Genomic DNA, 19,002 nt, shown 5'->3' on the forward strand with positions numbered 1-19,002 from the left:
GAGCATAATATTCAGCAAAACACAGCATGCAACGAAATAACAGCAGCAACCCGAGCCCCTTTCCATTCTCACACCCACCCATGCACACGACTTCCGATGTTATGATTTCCTACCACAAGTATGGATGTGTGGAATATTAAGCCTCTCTTAACAGTTATCTTATGATAAGTATTCATTTAATAAATCTGAAGAGTTGTCAAGAGTAAGATGAAGAACACTTTAAGAATTCAAACCACCTGCTGAGCGTACTTAACGGTAGTAAGGAAAGTTGGATGTTCTGCTCTTCAGAGTAAATTTATTATCAAAGTACATATATGTCCAGTAACTGTAATAGGATAAGTGAATGTCTGGCCCAATAGGACCGACAACCAGTGTGCAAAAGACAACAAACTGCACATAGTTCAAATCAAAAGATTCAATTTAATATCATAGAACATATACAGTATATAACCTGAAATTCGTACTCTTACAGACATCCACAAAACAAAAAACCTCCATAGAATCAATGTTAGAAACATAAAAACCCGACACCTCCTCCCCTTCCTGTCACACAAACATCAACAGAAGCACCACCCCCACATCCCACCGCCCCCACCATCCAAGCAATAGCAAAAGCCCTGCAGGAGACCTTGATCTAGAGTCCCAGCAAAAACTACGGTCCATGATCCAACACTTCGGTCTCTCAGACAGGAGGGAGAGAGAGGTAGCCTCTGCAACCAAGAGGGCAAGGATTCTGATGTTACAATACAAAAACAAAGAAACAAAGGAATAATAGTAATAAATAAATAACTGCTATACTTAATGATGTTATTGGGTAACTTGTTTATGCACTGTCCAGTAGGCTTTTCATTTCAACGATACTTTATTCACACATTTCTTTTTAAAAATCTGCATCTCCCAGGTCTCCATATGAAAAGAAGAAGAAAAAAAGTTCAAAATCTCACCCCAAGTTAAAAGAAAAACCTTTACGTTCACGCTCACGGTCTTTATCACCAAAAAAGTCGAGTATGAAGTCTTCAGCGAGAAGTTCAGCACACTCTACTAGCTTGTCACCAGCAGAAAGCAGAGATTCCAGTCAGGATCATTCAAGGTAATGTCCTTCAGATTCTTATTATGTTTAAATCTACGTTTTAGATTAGTTTATTCTCTGGAAGTATTACAGCTGATGAATCACTAAGTAAACACAGAAAGTGTACATTCCTAATTTTCTCGTTAGAGCTGCTGAATTGGAGCAGTGAACCGTCAGTACTCTGCAGATGAGGTAACTACACATTCCCTCGTTGTGTGGGTCTGGATACATAGTTTTTCACCAGTCTGTGCTCTGCACGGCAGGCTGGCTCTGCTCTGCCAGCTGCTGATTTCCTAAATTAACCAAGCAAACCACTTTAATCATTTCTGTGCGATGGCCTTAAAAGCTATTTTGTAAATTCATTGGTGGTAAGTGTAAAATAGGTTGTGTCCCGTTAGAAGGAGAAGAAACAGTAGAATGCGAGTCCTTAAGGAGTCTGGTACCATACAGGAGTCCTATTGATGATGTGCATGTTTTTCTTGTACCTGAGGCCTTGCTGTGAAATTCTGTTTTATCAGGCTGGGAATTGTTTCTTCCAGAGCTGCTGCTTTTTATGATAAGCTCACATTTAATCTTCAGTGTTTATTTAAATCGGTTTTATTATTCTATTCCTGCAGGATTACAAAGTTAATAAAGCTGTGGTAAAGTGGACAGAACTTTGTGATCAAATGTCTAAATTTGATTACTGTTGTGTTTCTGTCTATTGGCAGTGTTATCACGTTTGTTCCTGGTCTGCTGTACAACTCCATGACTTCACAAGAAGCCACACATTCAACTTTTCAGCAAAAGCTCCTTCCCCTCTGCCATTAGATTTCTTAACAAACAATGAACCATTGAATCAGAATCAGGTTTAATATCATCAGCACAGTGCAGGCAACCTGGGTTCAATTCCTGTTGCTGCCTGTAAGGAGTCAGTACGTTTTCCTTGTAACCGTGTGGGTTTCCTCCAGTGTTCCCTAGATGTACGTGTGCACACATTCTGCTACCAGTGCACAAGGTATTTAACCTACGCACAAAAGGTTGTCACCCTCTACCTCGCTGGCATGTTAAGTATATTTCACGATCGTACACAATCACATTTCCTTGGCCGGTTTCTGATGCGGACAGTGTTGACAATGTGGGGTTTGCAGTGATTTGTCTGCAGATTTTAGAATGGGCTTATTTATACTTTTTTTCTGAAGAAATTAGTGATTCACGATGTGGAAATCCAAAGAAGCAAAAGGCGTGAAGCGCAAAAGATCTGCTAGTTCACTTAGAGCGGAATGGCTTAATGAAACAGTAGAAACACTATACTGAGATCTTATGATGTCAGGAAGATGCAGCTATGAGAAATATTTATATACAACTCAGAAACTGGTGTTACCTACATGTATTGTCACGATGGAAAAGTTGCTGGAGAATTTGCAAGTGGGGAGAAGTGGAGTGATATTTGAAAACTTGACTTTTTAAAGCAGTACTTAGCAAGCAAATCACATATGGATGGTATGCAAAAGCTCCAGTGAGAAAATCCTGCATTACCCACTGCAGGCCTGCTACGTTAATTTTGTGAGAGTGCAGATGAATGAGAGCAAAAACGATCAAACCCAGAGGAGATCAAAGTTCTTATTGACAGTTATTTATTTTAAACAATGAACAACAAACTGGACTTGATAGTTTATTATCCTTAGAATAACTTTGTTTACTTCCACTTAAAAATTCAGTGCGTACATGTCACTGGGCAAAAATATTGCACAGCACTATATTTTGGCGGACACTGATCATTACAAATTAGAGGAAACATTGATTACCTACCACAGTGCAAAGATGCACCAGTTGATAGGTTAATTGGTTATTGTAATTAAGCTAGGATTAAATTGGGGTTGCTGGGCAGCATGACTCAACGGGCCAGTAGTGCCTATTCCGCACAGTATCACAATTAAAATACAATAAATGTGTCAGGAAATTTATGTCTTTGCAGCAGCAGTACAGTGCAACACTGAATAATTAAAAAAAGCCTGAATTACAGTAAGAAAGTTAAATTAAATAAGTAGCATAAAAATAAAAATTTGAAAGTAGTGCCCATGGGTTTAATGTCCATTCAGATGGCAGAGGGGAAGAAGCTGTTCCTGAATTCATGAACACTACCTCTTAATTTTTTTGCTCTCTTATTACACTACCTAATTAATTAAATATTTTAATTTGTACTTTATTGGTTTTAATGTACTTCTCTTTTTGCACTTGTTTACTTTTTAATTATAGTTAGTGTAATTTATGTTTTTTTAATTATGTATTGGTTGGCAGTGCCAGTGTCACCACCTAGTTTTGAATGATCTTGTTTCCGCATGTCCACTGTGATCAAGCGGCAACAGCAAAACAAGCTGCTTTACTCCCAGCTATCCTCTTACAAGCACATGAAGTGTCACCTCTGCCCTCCAGTCTCCATTGATCTCACAGACTCACAGATGTGGCTGTTGACTTCCAGATCCATTGACTTTGGTCCTCGCCCTCCAGGCTCTGATCTTCGATAGAAACTCCAGGACTCACCAATCACAGGATCCCGAAATCCAGGCCTTATATTCTAGACTTGCACAGACCTCTGACCTCAGGAGGTCACAGGCACTTGTGCTTCCTGCCTACCCAAATATCCATAAGACCATAAGATATTACAACAGAATTAAGCCATTTGGCCCATTGTATCTGCTGTACCATTTCATCATGGCTGATCCATTTTCCCTCTCAGCCCCAACCTCCTGCCTTCTACCTGTATCCCTTCATGCCCTGACTAATCAAGAATCTACTGTGTATCAACCTCTACCTTAAATATACCCAAAGACTTGGCCTCCACAGCTGCCTGTGGCAGCAAATTCCACAGAATCGCCGCTCTCTGGCAAATGAAATCCCTCCTCTTCTCTGTTCTAAAAGGACACCCCTCTATTCTGAGGCCGTGTCCTCTGGTCCTGGATTACCCCACCACAGGAAACATCCTCTTCACATCCATTCTATCGACACCTTTCAACATTCAATAGATTTCAATGAGGTTATCTGATTCCTGATTCTCGGTCTCAGTGATCGGTGGGGGGGGGGGGGGGGGAGGCTGGGTGTGGTAGGGTCATCAGGTATCCTTCAAATGATGAATTCTTCATAATATTAATTGTCCAGAAGAGTTTCTGGGCACAAGTTTAAAATAAATGTTATTATCAAAAGAAGATATGTCACCATATACAACCCTGAGATTCATTTTCCTGTGGACTTACTCAGCAGATCTGAAGAATAGTAACTACAACAGAATCACTGAAAGATCAACCAGAGTTCAGAAGACAACAAACTGTGCAAATGCAGAATATAAATAAGTAGCAATAAATAACGAGAACACAAGATATAATGGTCTCACAATGATATATAATATTATAAAACAACAGAAAACCTTTGAAATTTGTTTCTCGCCACTTGACCCACTTTGTCTGATCAGTAAAATTGTTGCGGCGGCACAGTAGGGTAGTATTACAGCACCAGCAATCAGGGTTCAATTCCCTCACTGTCTATAAGGTGTTTCTACATTTTCTCCATCACCAAATGGGGTTTCTCTGGATGCTCCGCTACGAGAGTCCAAAGATGTACGGGGTTAGTAGGTTAATTGGCAGTCCTGCTTCAAAATTCAAAGTAAATGTATTATCACACTACACATATATTGCTATATCTAAACCTGAGGATTTTTTTTGCCAGCATACTCCATAAGTCCAATAACCGTAATAGAATCAATGAAAAACCGCACCAACTCGGGAATTCAACCAGCGTGCAGAAGACAACAAACTGTGCAAAAACAAAAAGAAAGAGATAATAAATAAATAAATAAATAAATGATAAATATCAAGATCATCAGATGAAGAGTCCTTGAAACTGAGGCCATAGGTTGTGGAAACAGTTCAATAATAAGGCCAGTAAAGTTACCCTCTGATTCAAGAACCTGATGGTTGAAGAATAGTAATTGTTCCTGAAACTGGTAATGTGAGTGCTAAGGTTCCTGTATCTCCTTCCCAATGGCAGCAGCGAGAAGAAAGCATGACTTGGGTGGTGGGGGTCCCTGATGGTGGGTGCTGCTTTCCTGCAACAACACTCCATGTAGGTGTGTTCAGTGGTGGGGAAGGCTTTACCTCTGATGGATTAACTTCAGAATCCGATTTAATATCACTGGCATATGTCGTGAAAAATATTATTTTACGGCAGTAGTACATTGCAATACATAATTTATAAACCAATAAATTACAATAAATATATAGTAAAAAAATAAAATAAATGGTGCAAAAAATAGTACGGTAGTATTGGTGAGTTCATTGTCCAGTCAAAAATGTCATGGCGGAGGGGAAGAATCTGTTCCTGTTCCTGAAACGTTGGGTGTGTGGCTTCTTGTAAAGTCACAGAGTTATACTGCACAGAAACGGGCCGTTCAGCCCAACTTGCCCATGCCAACCAAGGTACCTTCATGAGCTAATCCCATTTTTCTGCATTTGGCTCAAATTCCTCTAAACCAGGGATTTTCAACCTGAGATCCACGGACCCCTTGCTGAATGGTATTGGTCCATGGCATAAAAAGGTTGGAAACCTGCTCTGAACATTTCCAATCCCTGTACTTCTCCACACATATTTTAAACAGTGTAATCTACCCTTCCACTGGCAGCTCATTCCTTTCAATCAATTTCAAACTGTCGTTCCAGCTAAAACTAAATTCAAGGTTGTTTAATGTGATTTCCAGTGCACAAGTGTAAAGAAGAACTCTTACTCCGGATCTGAGGCTGCTTAAATTAAAATAAGATTAAGAACACAATAATAATAATAAAAAATAAAAATATATTGCATATATATGTCATTATTTGAAGTAGCGAGTGAGAGAACTACATCCTGCAGGATGGGATTCAATCGAAAACTGCTAATCTCCTCAGGAGTGCGTCATTGTTTGGAGTAACAAATGAGAGAGTAACATCTTGAAGGGCTGTAGTCAATTGAAGCCTGCAAGTCTTGTTGGGAGTGAGTCTTATTTGGGCCAATAAAAAGAAAGAAGTTGTAATGGAGCAGCCATTGTGTAAGTGGGCCAGTGTTAGAGTGGTTTGGCCTTGGCTCAACAGGCTTGGGCAAGCATAGATACAAGCTCTAAGTAAGTTTCTAATAATGTTTTTCTCTGTTATACATAGCCAGTGTGCTGAGAATGGGCCCAGATTTAAAGGTATGTTCCTTGAGGGAAATGTGGGAGCTTTGGGAGACCTCTAGTCTACCTGATGACTACATCTGCACAGGGTTCACTGAGCTGCAGCTACTTAGAGACTGTATCAAGGAACTGAAGCTGCAGCTCGATGACCTTCGGCTCATACGGGAGAATGAGGAGGTGGTAGATAGGAGCTACAGGGAGGTAGTTACCCCTAAGTTGCAGGAGGCAGGCATGCGTGTGACTCAGGCAAGGGGAAAGGAAAAGGCAACCAGTGCAGAGTGCCCTGTGGCTGTTCCCCTCAGCAATAAGTATACTGCTTTGAATCCTGTTGGTTTGGTTGATGGGGGAGGGAGTGGGACCTACCACAGGGAAGCTGCAGCGACCTAAGCTCTGGCACTGAGTCTGGCTCTGTGGCTCAGAAGGGAAGAGGAGAGTGGAGGAGTGCAGTAGTGATCGGGGATTCCATAGTTAGTGGTGTAGACAGGAAATTCTGTCTCATTGAGTCCACAGCACTCTGAAGGGGGTGAGCAGCCAGAAGTTGTGGTACCAATAACACAGGTAGGAAATGGGAGGAGGTCCTGAAGAGAGAATTATAGGTAGTTGGGTGAAAAGCTAAAAAGCAGGACCTCCAGGGTAATAATCTCTGAATTGCTGACCTGAACCAAAATAAGATCTGGTTGGCTGATCCATTTTTCCTCTCCACTCCTATCATCTGTCTTCTCCCTTTATCCCTTCATGCCCTGACCAATCAAGAATCTATCAAACTCTGCCTTAAATATACCGAATGATTTGTCCTCCAAAGCTGCCTGTGGCAACAAAATCCACAGATTCTGTGTCCTCTGTTCTTAGACTCTCCCATCATAGCAAACGTCCTCTCCACATCCACTCTGTCAAAGCCTTTCACCATTCGATAAGTTTCAATTAGGTAAAGGGGTTTCTAAGGTAAAGGGGTTTCTAAGGTAAGGGGACCAAAACTGCTCACGGTACTCCAAGTGAGGCCTCACCAGTGCTTTAGAAAGTCTCAACATTATGTCCTTGTTTTTATATTCTAATCCTCTTGAAATAAATGCTAACATTGCATTTGCCTTCCTCACCACTGACTCAACCTGCAAGGTAACCTTCAGGGAATCCTGCACAAGGACTCCCAAGTTCCTTTGCATGTGTTTTCTTTCATTGAAATTAAATGTTTTCTTTGGTCAAATTTAGGATATTCGTTAAATCATTGACTTAACATAAAAAGAAGTGGTCACAACACAGACCCATGTGGAACACCACTGGTCACCTACAGCCAGCCAGAAAAGGCTCCCTTTATTCTCATTCTTTGCCTTCTGCTAATCAGCCTCTGCTTTATCCATGGGCTTTCCTGTAATACAATAGGCTCATAACTTGTTAAGCAGCATCATGTGTGGCACCTTGTCAAAGGCTTTCTGAAAATCCAAGTACACAACGTTAACCAATTCTCCTTTGTCTATCCAACCTGTTATTTCTTCAAAGAGTTCCAACAGATTTGTCAAGCAAGATTTTCCCTTAAGGGAACCATGCTGATTTCAGCCTATTTTATCATGTCCCTCCTTGCGGACAGGTTTGCTAGAGTTATTGGAGAAGGTTTAAACTAATTTAACAGGGGAATGGAAACTGGGTTGATAGGGCTGAGGATGGGGCAGTGTATACAAGTAGATGCAGTGTGCCATGAGACCATGAGGAAGGGCAGGCAGATAGAGCAAAACTGCAGTCAGTGTGATGAGTTAAAATGTAACATGGGGACAAAGTCAAAAAGGGTGATGAAGATGTTATATTTGAATGAACACAGACAGAATAAAGTAGATGATCTTGCAGCAGTTAGAAATTAGGAGGTACGATGTTGTGAGCATCACTGATTCGTGGCTGAAAGAAGATCATAGTTACATTACATTAAAAGGGCTGGCAGGTAGGCAGAGGGGCTGGTATGGCTCTGTTCATAAAAATGAAATCACATCTTCTTTAGAAAGAAGTGACATAGGCTTGGAGGATGTAGAATTGTTGTGGGTAGAGACAAACTGCAAGGGTAAAAAGACAGTGATGGGAGTTATATACAGTCCTCCAAATAATAGCCAGGATATGGGATACAAATTACAACAGGAGATAAAAAAGGGATGTAAAAAGGGCAATGTTGTGCTACTCATGGAGGAATTTCAATATGCAGATAGATTGGGAAAATCAGGTTGGTGCTGGGTCCCAAGAGGGAATTTGTAGAATGCCTACAAGATAGCTTCTTAGAGTAACTTCTGGTTGAACGCACTAAGGGAAAGAAAATTCTAGATTGGTGTTGTGGAATGAACCAAATATGATTAAGGAGCCTACGGTAAAGGAACCCTTTGGAAGCAATGATCATGATATAATAGAATTCACCCTGCTGTTTGAGAGGGAGTAGGTAAAGTTAGATGTATCATTATGGCAGTGGGACAAAGGGAATTGCAGAGGCATGAGAGAGAAGTTGGCCAGAGTTGATTGGAAGGAGACACTAGCAGGGATGACGGCAGAGCAACAATGCCTGGAACTTCTGTGGCAATACAAAAGATGCAGGGTAGATATATCCCAAAGATGAAGAAATATTCTAAAGGGAGGATGAAACAACCGTGGTTGACAAGAGAAGTCAAAGACAGAAGTGAGTGTAGTCGTTATTACTAAGGAGAAGGTGCTTGGGAAACTGAAAGATCTGAAGGTAGATAAGTCACCTGGACCAAATAGACATCACCCCAGGGTTCTGAAAGAGGTGTCTGAAGAGTGTGGGAGCATTAGTAATAATCTTTCAAGAATCATTAGATTCTGGAATGGTTCCAGAAGACTTGGAAATTGCAAATGTTATTCCATTCTTTAAGAGAGGGAGGCAGAAGAAAGCAAATTATAGACCAGTTAGTCTAACGCCAGTGGTTCGTAAGATGTTGGAGACGATTATTAGGGATGAGGTCTCAGGGTACTTGGAGGCACATGATAAAATAGGCCGTAGTCAGCATGGTTTCCTCAAGGGAAAGTCTTGCCTGACAGTTCTGTTGGAATTCTTTGCGGAAATAACAAGTAGGGTAGACAAAGGAGAATCTGTAGATGTTGCATATTTGTGAGGCTGCCTTACAAGATGAGAGCTCATGGTATTGCACTCAGGCCCCACTTAACACTGAAGATGTGTTCCTTGGAGGTGGAGCGCTATGTAAGTCAACGTTTTGCAAGGTCATTATAACATTACGTAAAGACATGTTTGCTTGATAAAATACATAAATGCTGAGATACATGATATACTATTTTATGTATATGCAGTAATTCATGGAGTAACAAACACGCGAATAGGCCTAACCTGTACGTCAGTGGAGCAGCGACACATGGCAGCAGCTACGGAGGGGAGGGAAGCAGGTGGTGGTCACATCTCAGAGGAGGGCCCGGGCAGTGGGTCCTCCTCTATCTTTGGCTTCTTCTTCAAGTAGGCATCGAGAGTTGAGGAGGCTTCGCTCCCAGACACGGGGATTATCGACGAACTGGTCCATGATTTGTGTGATCATGGTGATGCTAGTGTTGAGGAATTTTGTGGTAAGATTTCTTAATAATGTTTCGTCTTCATCTTCTCCATCCGTGTCCTCAGATTCACCCAGGATGTGTTGCTCTGCCATTTCTCGAAGCTCTTCATTATTAAGGCTGTCACCATGAGAAGACATTATGGGTAAAAAGAATGGAATAAATTGGCAAGGGAGCAAGAACATTTAACCATGTGAGGGAAGCAGAGAGTGAACTGATACGTGATTGGTTGTGGTGGCTCAGAGCATATGTAAAACATTCTCCTTGGCTGATTGAATGTTTACTGTAATGGCTGCCACTCTTAAGAAGAGGTCATAAGTATTGTTTAGAATGAATTTTTGTCATTTAAAAAATATATAATAAAGAATTAAATAACCGCGTTGCAATGAATCAGCGGTATGCGGGGTCTGAGTATACAAGAAAGATTCTAGCATCGATAGAAGATTGGCTTACTGATAGAAGACAAAGAATTCTGGTTGGCTATGGGTGACTGGTGGTGTTCCACAGAGGTCAGGGTTGGGGCCATTTCTTTTTGCGTTATATTTGAATGATTTGGATGATGCAGTTGATGGCTTTGTGGCCAGGTTTACGGATAATATAAAGGTAGATGGAGGGACAAATATTGTTGGCAGCAGGGAGTCTGCTGAAGAAATGACAGATGGAATATAGAGTAGGGAAGTGTATTGTCTAATTGAGGGTCATCTAATTGAAAAGTATAAAATATTTAAAGGTCTGGATAGAGTGGATGTTTCCTATAGTAGGGGAGTCTAGGACCAGAGGGAACCACCTCAGAATAGAGGGGTATCCAGTTGGAATAGAGTTGAGGAGGAATTCCTTTTGCCAGAGGATGGTGAATCTGTGGAATTCCTTGCTATCGATGGCTGTGCAGGCCAAGTCATTGGTTACATTTAAAGCAGATGTTGATAGGTTCTTGATTAGCCAGGGTGTCATAGGTTATGGGGAGAAGGCAGGAGAATGGGGTTGAGAGAGATAATAAATCAGCCATGATGGACTCAATGGGCCAAATGGCCTAATTCTGCTCTCATGTCTTATGGTAAGGTAGCTTATATAAAATTTATAGTTGATATAAATTTGAAATTAATTGGGGAAAAAACTGAGGAATTTAAGAGCTATAACGAAAGTCTGTGCGAACTTTCACAACTCTGAACAACTAAATATATTTAAACCAACTATCAATAAGCTCCTAGACCTTGGCTCAATGACTCCTTATGCAATTTGGATCCTTGATTTCCTCACAGACCTCGGTCAGTTTGGATTGGCAAAAACGTCTCTTCCACAATCTCCATCAGCACAGGTGCACCACAAGGCTATGTGCTTAGCCCCTGTTGTACTCACATTATACATCTTGAGATCTGTTTGCTTACAGGCAGCCACAAAACAAGAAACCCGAAGAACCCAAGTCAAAAAAAGAAAGGCCATAGCCACTGCGCAGGATAGAAGGGTAAAAAGCACATATCCTGCAAACAGTAGATGCAAATGACAGTATTCCGAGCCAGATTGAGTCCTTGGATCTGCTCCCCAGAGCAGTCAAAGTAGTAGGCCCAAGCCTGTATCTCAGTTCATCATATTAATAGGACAGAAACGCCATGAAACTAGCAGAGATGACATCCACTAGAGAGGAGATGAACCGTAGGAGAATGAGCTAAATCAGCCTGACCCTCACCTCTGTTCCCAACACTTGGGATAATCTATCTGGACAGGCATATAAGTTGTCCAAGCACCAAGTAGTGCCTCGCTCCATACCCAGCCCGAAGCCATTCTCGATCTCACAAATTGGCTCAGCAATTGGTGTGATCCAGCCTCGCACCCGGGTTAGGTGGACAGGCATCATAACTCTTCCGCATGGATTCCTCTACGAGTCGTTCACTCCAACAGCAATAACAACTCCATCTGCAACTACGACTTGAACACGTTGTGCTCTGCCTTTGCGATACACCAGTATGGCTCATCTTTCGAATTAGCTTCACCCTCACTTGCTTCTTCATGTTTCCAGTGATAGTTGATCACAATTTACTTTAGAAAAAGCGTTATTAGTATGTTTTTCATTGTATTTCTTGCCATCTGACTACCAGTAGGCTGTCACACAACTTCAGTTGCGCCATCTTAACCAGTAATAGTTATTACCCCTTAACCACCAGGCTCTTGAACCAGAGGGGACACTCAACTTCACTTGCCCCATCACTGAAATGTTCCTACAGCCAATGGACTCACTTTCATCTCATGTTCTCGATATTCATTAATTTATTATGATTTCTTTTGTATTATTTATTTTTGTATTTGCGTAGTTTGTTATCTTTTGCACACCGGCTGCCCGCCCTGTTGTTACGATCTTTCATTGATTCTGTTATGATTATTATTCGAAAGATTTAGTGAGTATGCCCACAAGAAAATGAATCTCAGGGTTGTATATGGTGACATATATGTACCTTGATAATAAGATTTACTTTGAAGCTAAACAAAAAAGGAAGCTTCTTCTATCAAATTTTCTGTGCCCACTGTTTCTTCCATTTGATTACCCTCGGCCCTTGGGAATTGCTGTTAGAGCTGGAAAATCCAATGAACTCTTGTCCTTTCCTATTAACACACTCCAATGCAGGCTCCAGTGACAGGCAGTTCACTAAGAGGGAGACTGGACTTCAACCTCTCCGAGATTTTCAACTGGCTAATTGGGTTCAAGCTGGCACTACTAAGCAGCTCTGCTGGTTGTTATGCATCAGGTCAGGTCCATAAAAGTCTAATCTGTTTTGAATTGTCAGACTTGTTACTGCCTGCCTCTCACCTATCAGCTTCTGTATAGTTTCATTAAATATATTCCATAATCTTGTGACACCTTGAAATTCAGCTGTGGTGGCTACTTTGCCCACAGAAATGTTTTATTATAGTTTTGAGTTCATGTCTGCTTCATCAAAATTATCCAGCTTGGTGTGACCTCAGTCACGAATTTGATCAAAATCAGGTTTATTATCACTGACACAAGGGAGATTGCAGGGGCTGAAAATCCAGAGCAACACACACAAAATGCTGGAGGAACTCAGCAGGTCAAACGGCATCGATGGAAGTGAATAAAGAGTTGACGTTTCAGGCTGAGACTCTTCATCAGGACTGGAAAGGAAGGGGGAAGATTCCATGAGAGGGAAACGAGGACAAGCTGGAAAATGAAAGGTGAAGTCAGCTGAGTGGGGGAGTGGGGCATGAAAGAAGAAGCTGGGAGGTGATAGGTGGAAAAGGCAAAGGGCTGGAGAAAAAGGAACCTAATAGGAGAGGAGAGTGGACCATAGGAGAAAGGGAAGGAGGAGGGGCACCAGTGGGAGGTGATAGGCAGGTAAGGAGAAGAGGTAAGTGGCCATAGTGGGGAATATTATCACATATGATGTGAAATTTGTTTTGCGGCAACAGTACAGTGCAAAGGCCTAAAAACTGCACTAAATTACAAAATAAAATAATAGTGCAAAAAGAAGAATAATGCGGTAGTGTTCATGGACTATTCAGAAATCTGATGGTGAAGGGGAAGAAGATATCTTGGTGCCATTGAGTGTGGGTTTTCAGGCTCCTGCTCCATCTCCCTGATCAGTGTATATCGCATGTCAGAATTACAAGAGATTCTGCAGATCCTGGAAATCCAGAGCCACACACACAAAATGCTGGAGGAACTCAGCAGGTCAGGCAGCATCTATGGAAATGTCAACTGTTTATTCATTCTGTACCATGACCCTTCCTCAGGCCCTGGATTCACCACTAATCTTCCAAGAGCTGTGGCTGTGGACTGCAGGTGGGTCCTCGCCAGTTGTCGAGACATTTCTGGAAGTGCAGCTCTTGATCACACAATGGAGGGGTGGACACTGTCTCCTTTGCCGAACCTCACTGATCAGCAGAATACTGCACCCAGAGGCTCAGCCCAAGTATGCCTGGTCTCAGAGAGCAAGGCACCAATGAGTTTGGGCAGGCCGATCATTTTTATGGGTGCCACGGTAGCATAGCAGTTAGCACAATGCAATTACAGCTTCAAGCATTGGAGTTTGGAGTTCAAATCCTGCGTCCTCTGTAAGGGGTTTGCAGGTTCTCTCCATAGAAAGTGTCAGTTTCCTTCCACAGCCTGAAGACGTACTGGTTAGTAGGTTAATTGGCAATTGTAAATTGTCCCGGGATTAGGATAAGGTTAAATAATGGGTTGCTGGCAGTGCAGCTCAAAGGGCTGGAAGGGTCTGGTCCAAGCTGTATCTCTAACTAAATAAATATATGCCTAACACACACAAATGCTGAAGGAACTCAACAGGTCAGGCAGCATTTATGGAGGGGAATAAACAGTCGATGTTTTGGGCTAAGACCCTTCATCAGGACTTATTGGAATTTAAATTGTCAATGTAGATCACCAGATAGACAGAACACCAGTACAGATTTTTGAAAATCTTTGTGAAGGAGATCTCTCTTTCTGAATTGCACTGCCTAACAGAATATGGAAAATGTGAAAAAAGCTCAGCAGATCAGCCAAATTTTTGAGAGAGAAATTAAACTAATGTTCTTGAAAACATGTTTACTCTCTCCATCTGTACATAACATATGCCTTTGTCTTGCAAACCTGTGATTCAGAGCTTTTTGCAGTGGTATTTCTTTAGCCAGAGAGTGGTGAATCTGGAATTTATGGCCACAGATGACTGTGGAGGCCAAGTCATTGCGTATATTTAACGTAGAGGCTGATAGGTTCTTGATTAGTCAGGGTGTCAAAGGTTATGTGGAGAAGATAGGAGAATGGGGTTGAGAGGGATAATAAATTAACCATGATGGAATGGCAGAGCAGATGCGATAGGCCGAGTGGCCTTATTCTGCACCCATGTCTTATTGTCTAAAATGTGGAAATCAAGAAAATTAATTAGATATGATTTCCTACTGTAACTATTGGCTGTCATTTTTTGGGAGATTTTACATTTCTTTATGGCTTTGCTGGACATATGCTCTTGTTACAGTTCATTGGACTTTCTCAAAGATATTACAGTAAGCAATGAATATATCTGGTTCCTGATCTCACCCAGAACTTGTAGGCAGTCCTCCTTCTACTAATTGCTGTGAAAGTGATTGAGTTTAATCATAGAACTTGCTGTAGGTGTCCTCCAACTCTCTATCCCATGTACTGTACATCTTTAAGGATTCTCAGTTGTCTTTCTTACGTTGTGACCATCAGGGAGGAGGTACAGGAGCCTGATGACACACTCAACAATTCAGGAACTGCTTCTTTCCTTCTGCCATCTGCTTTCTTAATGGACAATAAAGCCATGAACATTACCTCACCACTTTCTTTGCTTTCCTTTTGCTGTTTTATATAGATCTCCTATAAAAAGTATTTACCTCCTTTGGAAGTTTTCATGTTTTATTGTTTAACAACATTGAATCACAGTGGATTTAATTTGGCTTTTTTTGACACTGATCAACAGAAAAGACTCTTTTGTGTCAAAGTGAAAACAGAGTTCTACAACTTGGTCTAAATTTATTACAATTATTAAACACCGATTAATTGATTGCATAATTGCTCACCCCCTTCAAGTCAGTATTTAGTAAATGCACCTTTGGCAGCAAGTACAGCCTTAACTCTGTGTGGATAGGTCTCTATCAGCTTTGCACATCTGGACACTGCAATTTTTTCCCATTCTTCTTTACAAAACTGCTCAGGTTGCATGGGGATCGTGAGTGAACAGCCCTTTTCAAGTCCAGCCAAAACTCTCAATTGGCTACACTAGGACATTACATTAACCTTGTTGTTTTTAAGCCATTCCTGTGTAGCTTTGGCTTTTTGTTTGGGGTCATTGTCTTGCTGGAAAACAATTCTCCCAAGTTGCAGTTCTCTTGCAGACTGCATCAGGTTTTCCTCCAGAATTTACCCATATTTTGCTGCATTAATTTTACCCTCTACCTTTATAAGCCTTCCAGGACCTGCTGCAGTGAAGCATTCCCAAAGCATGATGCAGCCACCACCATGCTTCACGATAGGGATGGTGTGTTTTTGATGATGTGCAGTTTGGCTTATGCCAAATATAGCATTTAGTCTGATGGCCAAACAGCTCAAGTTTTGTTTCGTTAGACCACAGAACCTTCTTCCAGCTGACTTCAGAGTCTCCCGCATGCCTTTTGGCAAACTCTAGCCGAGACTTCATGTGAGTTTTTTGTCAACAGTGGCTTTGTCTTTGCCATCGTCCCTTTAAGCTGTGACTGGTGAAGCATGCAGACAACAGTTGTTGTATGCACGGTCTCTCCCATCTCAGCCACTGAAGCTGGTAACTGCTCCAGAGCTGTCACAGGTCTCTTGGTGACCTCTCTCACTAGTCCCCTTCTTGCATGGTCACTCAGTTTTTGCTGCTCTAGGCTGATTTACTGCTGTGCTGTATTCTTTCCATTTCCTGATAATTTACTTAACTGTACTACAAGGGATATTCAGTAACTTGGAAATTTTTTTGTATCCAACTCCTGACTTGTGCTTTTCAATAATCTTGGAATTGTTTGGAGTGTTCTTTTGGCTTAATGGTGTAGTTTTTGCCAGGATACTGACTCACCAGCAGCTGGACCTTCCAGATAGAGGTGTATTTTTACTACAATCAATTGAAACACCTTGATGGCACATGGTGACCTCTATTTAACTAATTATGTGACTTCTAATACCAAATGGCTCCTCCAGTGATGATTTGATGTGTCATATTAAAGGGGGTGAATACTTAAGCAATCAATTCGTGTTTTACGAGGGGTGATTGATAAGTTCGTAGCCTAAGGTAGAAGGAGTCAATTTTAGAAAACCTAGCACATTTATTTTTCAACGTAGTCCCCTCCTACATGTGCACACTTAGTCCAAGTGGTCATGGAGCATACAGATCCCTTCTTTATAGAAATGGTCGACAGCAGGGGTGATTGATGATAGAAGGAGATGAGTTATTAACTTGAAACTTTATGCATTATCACTCAAAGAGTTGAACTGCACGTCCATGTAACGAGAGCGTCTTGGACCTCCAGGTGGTCCACAGCAGGGGTGATTGATAAGTTTGTAGCCTTGGGTAGAAGGAAATGAGTTATACAGCTCTTGTTACATGCACGTGCAGTTCAACTCTTTGAGTGATTATGCAGAAAGTTTGAAGTTAATAACTCATCTCCTTCTACTGTAGGCTACAAACTTATCAATCACCCCCTCTGTGGACCACTTCTGGAGGTTCAAGACGCCGACTTCTACAAAGAAGGGATCCGTATGCTCCACGACTGCTGGACTAAGTGTGTAAATGTAGGAAAATTAAATATGCCAGGTTTTCTAAAATTGACTCTTTCCTTAGGCCACGAACTTATCAATCACCCCTTGTATATTTGTAATTAGATCACTTGTAGAAATCTGTTTTCACTTAGACACAGAAGAGTCTTTTCTGTTGATCAGTGTCAAAAAAGCCAAATAAAATCCACTGTGATTCAATATTGTAAAATAATAAAACATGAAAACTTCTAAGGGATGAGTGCTTTTATAGGCAGTGTATAAACTATACACACTCACACACCCATACAAACACAAACACACACAGTACTGGTTAAAATAGGAAAAGGGTTGGGAAACGGAAATAAGAGTACTTGGATTTGTATTAGCTCAGTAGTGTTAATTGCTGTTTGGTAACTGGAGAGACTTAATATACAGTATTGTGCAAAAGTCTTGTATAAGTTCCTAGCACTTTTGTACGGCATTTTATATAATTGCTTCTAAATTTAGAGTAGGAGGGGGCAGGGAGAGGGGAATCATGATTGGGAAAAGGGGAAGGGAGAGGGGAGGGAACAGGAAGTGCCAGAGAGACATTCTGTAATGATCAGTAAACCAGTTGTTTGGAATCAAATGACCTTGCCTGGTGTCTCATGGTTGGGTTTGTCTGCACCCACACCCTCCCCACCCCCCGACCCCTGCTGCTGGCACTCCTTCTCTGCCACCTGTCCCACACCTCTCCCCTGGTACTCCACCCTCACCGTTACCAGCATCCTTTGTTACTGCCAGATTTACAAATTCACTGTCTGCTCCACATTGACAAGTCTGATGAGGCACCCTAGCTATATATATATACATACATACATACACACACCTAAGACTTTTACACAGTACTGTGTATAAACAATATATATCTTATTGTAACTTGTAATTTTTTATATTATGTATTGCAATATACTGCTGCTGCAAAGCAACATATTTTATGAAATATGCCAGTGATATTAAATCTGATTCTGATACATTTGTACATTTTATTTTTCAAGTTAATTTCAAGATTTTTAAAAACATGTTTAAGGCATTCGATTGGTCTTGGAATTGATTTTTGTAGTACTGGATTAACCAAGATCAAGAGAAATGTAATTATGCTATGTTTAATTATGCTCATGAGAACCTTTATTTCTCTGTGCAGTCTGCCCAGTTTGCTGTCACTAAGGCAAGACTGGTGCTTTGCTCTCATCATAACATGGTGATTTAGAGCAGCATTTTTAGCCTTAGTATGTTGTTTACTTAAAAGCAACAGTCTGAGGCTGGTAATGGCCTGGAGATGGCAGTTAATACTATTAGGTTCTTCTTGTTTCACCCATTGCACTGCTGGTGTTCAGGGCAATAATGAAGGTCCTCCCTCAATGGCGGTGTTCATGGCTTCCTTCATCATGTCAGTAGCTTCCTCTGCATTTTCACTGTCATCGGTCATGCAAGTCCTGGGTGGAGACTCAAGAATACCATCACACTCAAATATAGAGGGATTTTTCATTGCTGTTTCCGGGGTTCGGATCTGAGGACACATTTTGGTTTGGAATGTTGTTGTTTACTTCAATTATTTGCATGATTTGTGTTTCTTTTCCTTTCTCTTGCACATAGGGTGCTGGTCTTATAATTTTTTTTTAATTGGGTTCTTTCGGGTGTCTTGCTTTGTGGTTACCTGTAAGCAAACAAATCTCAAGATTGTATAATTTATACATTCTTTGATAATAAATGCACTTTGAATCTATAGTGTCATTTAACTAGTACATATTTCCTTAAGGTATTTATTTGATGGATTGTAAATCTTTAATTCAATTCATAGACAAAATCCAAACTAGATCATTAGGGAATTTCATAAAATAATTACTTAAGTTTCTAGTCGAAAAGCAAAGCACTGCTGGTATGGAAATCTAAATAAAAAGAGGAAATGCTAGAAATAACCTGCTGGTCGGCCAA

General features: G+C 41.1%; 1 protein-coding gene across 6 annotated transcripts in view; it reads left to right on the forward strand.

Moving 5' to 3' along the window:
* sfswap (splicing factor SWAP) overlaps positions 1–19,002 on the forward strand; it is a 191,829-nt gene that overhangs the window by 157,613 nt on the left and 15,214 nt on the right. For 4 of the 6 annotated variants that reach the window (XR_011882875.1, XR_011882877.1, XR_011882878.1 and 1 more), the window contains 2 exons: positions 902–1,090; positions 9,540–9,806. Coding sequence is in view for 1 of the 6 variants with exons in the window: in XM_072240789.1 (XP_072096890.1) it covers positions 902–1,090 (189 nt within the window). In the remaining 5 variants the exon portion in view is untranslated. The remainder of the gene's footprint in view (positions 1–901; positions 1,091–9,539; positions 9,807–19,002) is intronic. The other 2 variants (XR_011882876.1, XM_072240789.1) reach the window with 1 other exon arrangement.

Source organism: Mobula birostris, chromosome 22 (assembly GCF_030028105.1).
Source record: "Mobula birostris isolate sMobBir1 chromosome 22, sMobBir1.hap1, whole genome shotgun sequence".
Taxonomy (NCBI): Eukaryota; Metazoa; Chordata; class Chondrichthyes; order Myliobatiformes; family Myliobatidae; genus Mobula; species Mobula birostris.